At 41.0% G+C, this 8,045-nt stretch overlaps 1 protein-coding gene across 2 annotated transcripts in view; it reads left to right on the top strand.

Annotated features, from left to right (window-relative positions):
- Window positions 1–8,045, top strand: part of PLOD2 (procollagen-lysine, 2-oxoglutarate 5-dioxygenase 2) — a 116,020-nt gene that overhangs the window by 80,683 nt on the left and 27,292 nt on the right. For both annotated transcript variants that reach the window (XM_015413584.1, XM_015413583.1), the window contains exons 9-11: window positions 1,084–1,209; window positions 5,280–5,401; window positions 7,333–7,437. In XM_015413584.1, the coding sequence (XP_015269070.1) occupies window positions 1,084–1,209; window positions 5,280–5,401; window positions 7,333–7,437 (353 nt within the window). The remainder of the gene's footprint in view (window positions 1–1,083; window positions 1,210–5,279; window positions 5,402–7,332; window positions 7,438–8,045) is intronic.

The following is an 8,045-nucleotide window of genomic DNA, read 5'->3' as shown; positions in this document are numbered from 1 at the left end:
GGAGCCCGGCCGGGTCGGAGCCGGGCGGGGGGGGGGAAACCGGGTGGGGGGGACTGGCCTCGCCGCCGCCACCGCCGACTCGGGGAGATCGAGCGGGGGGGATGGAGGAGACGGAGCTCTTCTCCCCCCCTGCGAGTATCGCGGGTCCCCCTCTTGTAAATAAATAAAATCCTGTATGTGAGCTGTAGGTGTAGTGGTTAGACCAGAATCTAAAGAACCACATTTGAATCTCTACTCTGCCATGGAAGCTTGCTGAGTTACCTTGGCCCAGTCACACATATTCAGCCTAACCCTACCTTACAGGGTTGCTGTAAGAATAAAATGGAGAACAGGAAAACTGGTGGGTATCGATTGGAGTGAGAGGCAGGATATTAGTGAAATTAATTTTTGTCATAATTTAATGAGTATTCACACTGTATAACTGCACATCCCTCAGGATTATCCATTAAAATAGCTATCCCCTTTTACTAACAGCAGTTTAAATTATTGAAATCTCAGAACTGCTAGGCTTGTGTCCAGTAGCATCTTAGAGATCAACAAGATTTTCAAGGTATAAGCTTTCAAGAAGAGCAGGGGGTTGGACTAGATGGCCTGTATGGCCCCTTCCAAATCTGTAATTCTGTGATTCTAAGTCAAAGCATCCTTTATCAGATATGAGACGTCAGTTTCTGGCTTGTATCTGACGATGGGAAATTTGACTCTTGAAAGCTTATACCCTGAAAATCTTGTGAAGTCTCTAAGGTGCTACTGGACTGGAATCTAGCTGTTCTGACCCCAACATGGCCACTCTCTAAGAGCATTTTTAATATATGTTCCTTTTAAGAGACGATGATATGGATTCTTATTAGCATAATTTCAGATGAATGGGTGCACGCGATGAAGTCTAAAATCTACAATTAACATTGCTATTCAAAGTTATAAATTGGCCAAAATAAAAAGTTTTTTATTTACCCAAAGTACCCATAGGTAATTTATTTTCCAAGCTATATAGTGTGGTGCATTAGGGAGAAATGTAAAAGACTATTCACATTGTAGTAGACTTTGAAATAAATGTATATCTTTTGTCCACAAATTACTTTTCAGGAGAATCCAACAGTAACAATTGGAGTTTTCATTGAACAACCAACTCCTTTCTTGGCCAGGTTTTTAGACAGATTATTGACTCTAGAATATGCAAAAGAAAAACTTTCTCTCTTCATTCATAATAATGTAAGTACTTTACAACTAAGTGCTAATTATGCAGTTATGTTATTGCAAATTAGTAAATTACTTGGTCTGGTGATACAGGCTGACAGCAAGGAAATTCATAAACACTGGATCCTTTACTGTATGATAAATAGTCAGTCTCTCTCTCTCTCTCTCTCTCTCTCTCTCTCTCTCTCTCTCTCTCTGTATGAATAAATAATGTAAGTTGACAAAAGATTATCCAATGTATTCTGATTCACCATCATGTGCAATTCAAACTCCATGTCAAACACTTATTAAAGGTCAGAGTACATAAGATACTTTCTTATGAGAATGTTTTTCCTAAGAGATTTTTTTAAATACACGAAACAGCTGCAGGGGATTGTGATCTGGACTGGAAGTTTATGTTTGTATGTTTGTGTGCTTATCCTTTTCCTATGGGTAATTTTCTTATCAGAATCACACTCTTCAACCTTCTACTTGCCCCCAGAAGGCAAGATACAAAAAATATATGCCTGTTTATATAGAGGATAGAATGCTGATCTTTGGGTATGTTTATCGTGGGAAAGGAAACAAGGCTGAAGATATCTTGCCTTTGGATTCTAGAATCTCAAGTAATGAGGACAATTTCAACAATGTTCAGAATGCTATAATTGGAGACTGCAGACATACGAATATATATTTCTTTTAGTTTTGTGCATAGTAGGGATGACCAGTTTTATCATGCATATGGGGCGGCAGCAAAATTTCCATTTTTGTTTGCTTCTTTTATGCCATTTTTATACCAGTGATTCTAGTACAGGCATCAGATTTCCCTAGAATGACATTAATAAGAAGAGAAAATGATAATTGCAGTCTTGTCCTGAGTTGTGGAGAAACCATAAAAGAAACTGGCATTTTTTAATGAATCTAGAGTTGTCACGAATTTTAGTAACATCCCAACAAGAGACATGCAATTAAAACCAAACAAAAAAGCTAAATAACCACCATTTAGGAGGATGAAAATCCAAATATAATGGAATTGATTACACTTTGGGAGGGGTAAATGTAGGTGAAAAAAAGAATTGTTGATCTTGGACTAGTTTCTTCTGCCTTGTGTTGCTGAATTTCCACTGTTATTTTTTACTGTGAGGACTCCGGCTATTTTGTCATAATATTTTGAGTAAGTGATATCTGCCAAACTCCCAAGTGAAAGATATTTGCTTCACAATTATATTTTAAAGCTGCAAGCAAAGCTGAACTGAAGTTTATAATTTTGCTTTTGGAAAAATGGTCCTTATCTCTCAGAGACACAGTTTTGCAAAAGAAAATCCAAGTGTAACAATATGAACATTAGACATTTCACCTGAAGTTTCTATTGGGATAATCATTCCAGTAAAGCTGGTAGATCTGAGAAAAATAATTTAAGTTGAATAAAGTAGCAATGTGCCACTCCTCCTCAATATTTTGGTACTGTGTTTCATCTTTTTAGATGTTTCTTCTCAGATTTCATCATTATTTGAATTCTGTTGTTGGTGCTTGAATATTGCAAAGAAAAACAAAACCCCTTCTGATGATTCCACACTAGGGATAGGCACATATTAAACCATGAAGAAAAATTCATGACAAATTTTGCCGTTTGTGGTTCAGGAATCAAATTCCATGATGGGTCTTCCATGAACTTTTAAGGTACTTTATGAGGGCCGTGCCAAATCCTGGCCAAAGCTGGAAACAGGGATTTAAAGGGACTCACAGCCCCTTAAATCCCTGCTTTCTGCCCCAGCAAAAAGCCACAAAAACAGCAGAGTGGCTGGGAGCACTCCCTGTCACTCAGTTGTTTCAGGCTTTCTTGTGCCACCCCTTTAAAGTTTAAAAGAACTGCGCAAAAAAGCTGGGAAATAGGGAACAACCAGTCTGGGGTTGGGTGCTGCTTCAACAGGGGAAGCCTCTGTCTGTTGCCCGACAATCCGGGAGAGCCCATGCGAGCACTCAACCTCCCCTGTCACCTGAAGATGCCCCCTGGACCTCCCATCAGGAACTCACCCAGGAGGCCAGCAGCAGAGAAGGGGTGGCCAGCTGAGGCAGACAGTGGAGGAGATGGCCGTAGTGACCCACACAGTGGCAGCAGGATCATGGGCATGAGCCATGGTGGCAGTACAGCAGCTGGGCCCACCCCAAGAGCCCCAGGGCAGGGTCGGTAGCAATGGTAGGGGGCTTCTAGTGTCCTGGGCCTGGCACCACTGATGGACCTCCTGATGGCAGCTGGTATTTTTGGCCACTGTGTGACAGAGTGTTGGACTGGATGGGCCATTGGCCTGATCCAACAATGGCTTCTCTTATGTTCTTATGTAGGTAAAGAGGCTGCTCCAGGCTGGGGACCACATGGGTTGGGTGTCTTCCGGCAGCGGTGAAGCCAGGCCCAGCAGGCAGCAGGCCAGTCATGGGGGACGCTCAACCTTACAGCTAGAGCAGCCTCCTTCCCTGTCAATGCCACCTCCCCCACCCTGGGCTTCTGGGGTGGGCCCAGCTGCTGTACTGCTACCATGGCCATGCTACTGCTGCACAGCTTGCTGTGGCCATCTCCTCCGCTGACTTCCTCAACTGACCACCCCTTCCCACCATCGGCCTCCTCCTTCACTGTCCTTCTGGATGAGCTACCAATGGAAGGTCCGGGGGGCATCCTAAGGTGATTGGGGGAGGTTGGGTTAGTGACCAGGCTCTCCGAGGTCACTGGACTATGAATGGGGGCTTCCCCTGTTGAAGCGGCACCCAACCCTGGACAGGCTGTTCCTCATTTTCTGGCACTTTTGTACAGTCCCTTTAAACTTTAAAGGAAGTGCACAAGAAGGCCAGAAACAGCTGAGTGGCTGGGAGTGTTCCCACCACTCAGCTGTTTTTGCTGCTTTCTGAAAACCCCATTGAAAGGGTCTGTAGTCCCTTTAAATGAGGTTTGCTGGGCCTACAAACCAGGAACTAAACCAGTTTGTCAGAAAGCAAACTAGTTTGAGTCATGGTTTGGTTTATTACTGTAAGGCGCTAAAAAGGCAGGGGTCGCCTGTACGTCCAGTTGGCGTTCAATATCTTCAATCCTCTGCCTGACCACTAGCTTAGCTTGAACGTCCCCCCTTTCCAAAAGCTCTTTGGGGGAAAACCCTAGTAGTGTAATTTTCCGAATAGTATGGGTCAGCCATTCAGATTGGTAATCGTCAGTCAGGATTAAGGGCACAAGGCCACATGGATTTAGGTTTATCTTTAACCAAAGAAAAATAGAGTGCAAGGTGATCTTGGCTTCAACTTTCATCATGCCAGTCTCTAGCCGTACCATTGCATTTGTAACACACCTTGGGACTTGGAGCACTGATCTCAAAAATTTTGATTGAACCAGCTCTAGTGGGGCATAGCAGGAAGATGTCGCTCCCAGTAGCGTCCCATAGAGCATCTGGGCTAATGTTTTAGCCTTAAAGAGTTTCAGTGCTGCTGGCACGAAATAGCCCCCTGTGTTTACCTTTATATATATTCACTGTATGGATTCTAGTGCAAATATTTTCAGAACAGCACTAACAGCTATTCCACCTTTTGTGTTTTATTTTGTTTGGTACCCCCATGATATCTCTGGAAAATATGTATGTAAAATGTATAGTGATTATAGATGTTCAAGTTATTTTTCCCCTTTACTGACATTCTGCCCCAAAGAATTAAATGAGATTTCACATTCTCTAGTGGTTGATCTATTAGAGTATAAGAGGAAGGAAGATCTGGAGCAAGACACCTGAGTGCATAACTAGGGTTACCAACCTCCAGATGGGGCTTGTAGATCTCCCAGAATTATGGCTCACCTCCAGACCACAGACATCAGTTCCCCTGGAGAAAATGGCAGCTTTGGAGGATGAGCTCTATGGCATTCTATCCCAGTGAGGGCTCCATCACTAAATGTCAAGTAATTTTCCAATCCAGAGTTGGCAACCCTATATATAACTTACACCTGACTTGATAGACTGTGGCCTCGATTTCCAACTTTCCTTTAGATATACTGCAGTTTGCTAATGGACTGTTTTATTGTATTTAATTTTCATGTGGTCCCAATGACCATTAACTGTCTACTTTAACACTTTCAGGAGGTGTACCATGAAAAGCATATCAAGAAATTCTGGGAAAAAGCCAAGAATATTATTAGTACTATAAAAATTGTTGGACCTGAAGAGAATCTGAGTCAAGCTGATGCTAGGAACATGGGAATGTAATGAAATTTTATTTTTCACAGTTAAACTTTTTGTAGATTTTAATATGTAAGGAAGGTAATGAAAATATGCAAATGACAATGTTTAAAGGAAGTTTTACAGCTACATATTGTGACACTCTTGAGAGATTTATGGTTGCTTATGTAGAAACATTTGTTATTGCTTAACATGTAACACCATTTTGGTTTTCGATATATATTTAAAGTACAGAGAATAGGTGACAAAAGAAGATGTTGATTACATCATCCTTTCTTTTGAGAATACAACGATCTTAAACATGTAAATGAAATCTCAGATATAGGCTCACAAATACTGTAAGTATCATGTAGTCAAAGGCTTAGATCAAGCACTGTGGTTCAGCTTTATCACTTCAAATATGTTCTATAACATATTCACTGAGTTTCTCTTCTCGAACATATCAGGACACATCTGTTTACTCCTGCAAACCAAAGTAATTCTGATACTGAAGCACAAAAAAGCCTATTTGATAATGGCTCAAGAAATTTCCCATTCCAAAGTCATTGGCAACTGGCAAGATTATAAATGTCAATAGCTTCCCAAACAAGTGTTGGAATCCAGTTGGATCCAGAAATTTTAAGGGACAGACCGTCAGCCAGTTTGGTGTAGTGGTTAGGAGTACAGACTCTAATCTGGGAGAATTGGGTTTGATTCCCCACTCCTCCACATGCAGCTGCTGGTGTGACTTTAGGTCAGTTACAAGCTGTTTCAGAGCTGTTCTCTCATGAGCAGTTCTTGAAAGAGCTCTCTCAGCCCCACCTACCTCAAAGGGTGTCTGTTGGGGGAAGGGGAGTGAAAGAAGATTGTAAGCCATTCTGAGGCTCCTTTGAGTAATGAAGGGTGGGGTATAAATGCAATCTCTTCTCTTCTTCTTTTTCTACTGAACCACTGTGTGTTCCATGACAAATCCCATAAGAAACCACAATGTCCTTCACTCCTGAATGACCTCCAGGCCAGTGGAAAATAACAGATTGAGTGTTTGGCCTGCTGCATATGCTGCACAAATAGCACACTGCTGGTTTACGCCTTATGAAGGGGCTGCTCTAAAATGAGAATATAACCAGCTCTTGTAAATTCTAATAGAATGGAAGATTCTAAGGATGTAGAGGGTGAATATATTCAGAGTGTTATAAAATTTATAGATATGCTTCAGCTTTCACAATCGCCTCTTGATCTAATGTTTGTTTATGTTCTCACCATGTGCTGTGTTTTGTGTATCTTAGCAATGCAAGACTCTGTGGTAGATAATGTTCTGTGTTGTTCAACCAGGCAACAATTCATAATTTTTTGGTCAACTTTGTAGCTTCATTCCAGTAGCAGAATAAATATTTATATCAATGAGGTTTCTAGACTGTATGTATCTGTCACTTGGGAAGAATAATAGTGATTTAAATGTAAAGCTTTTATTTTTATTCATACCTGTTTTTCTATTTACCGTTGGTTATTTAGATAGAGAAGGATGGACGTTTAACTCATTTTTTCTTGGAGTAATGCAGTATTGGGGTGTGGAGCAATTTATTGATGAAACTACCTGCATGTATTGCACCCCTTCTCCTTGCAAAGGCATTAGCATTTTAAAATTGAGTTAATTTAGTCACAGGACCCTCATCTATCTTGGCTTTGATATGGCAAAGATTTGAAGTTTTGGAGATATTGGGAGTAAAGCTCTCCAAATTAAGGGATTTCAAAACTACTAGATACAAATCATTCAGAATATTTTGGGATTTTCCCAAACTGGGGGACAGCTGACCTTCAAAATTCCCATAAATGATTCTAGTTATACTTAGAGAAAAAATCCTGAAGGAGAAAAGTAAGACTTCTAATCATACTATGTCCACTTAAAATGATTGTGAGCTGTCAGGGCTTATCATATGTCCAGTGCTAATGGCTTTCATTGTTTGTATTTTTCTAGGGACATCTGTCGCCAGAACAAAGACTGTGACTATTACTTCAGCATAGATGCGGATGTTGTTTTAACAAACCCACAAACTTTAAAACTCCTGATAGAACAAAACAGGTATGTGGGAGGAAGGGAAGCAGTGGGAACTTTACCCGTGTCAATCTTGTCTTAGTTTCAGTGAGCTCTTGAAATAGCTTTGTCACAGGATAAAAGACCTGTATCTCATAGGGAGAGTATTTCTGCACTTTTCTATGTGAAGTTGTCATCAGGACTTTGAGTGCTCTTGCTCAGTGCAGTCTTTGGTGTCATTAGTCTCTAGATGTATACCATGGTGATAGAGAATCCTCTGTGTTGTCTGTGCATCTTGGTATAAATCCAGTTCCTGCTCACAGGTTAAAATATATCTAGTGTTTGGAGACAGTGTGTCTGCTAGTGAAGGAATTTGTTTTACTAGGTGCCAGTTAAGAATATAAGTAGCCGCCTTATCAGTCAGACCATTAATCCACCAAGTCCAGTGCTGTCTGCTGTGATTGGCAGCAGCTTTCCAGGATCTCAGGCAGAGTTCTTTTCTAACTGAGAGCTTTAAGTGGAAGTGCCAAGGACAGTATCTGAGATCTTTAACACACAAAGCATGTGTTCCACCATTCAGCTATGGCTTCTTCATTTCAAAAAGTCCTTTTAGTTCCTTGCTTTAGCAAATTGTATTTTATCAATGTATATGTAAC

The sequence above is a fragment of the Gekko japonicus genome, unplaced genomic scaffold (assembly GCF_001447785.1).
Source record: "Gekko japonicus isolate JY-2015 unplaced genomic scaffold, Gekko_japonicus_V1.1 scaffold285, whole genome shotgun sequence".
NCBI lineage: Eukaryota > Metazoa > Chordata > Lepidosauria > Squamata > Gekkonidae > Gekko > Gekko japonicus.
Note: the sequence above shows the minus strand (reverse complement) of the source record. Positions and strands in the feature narration are given on the sequence as shown.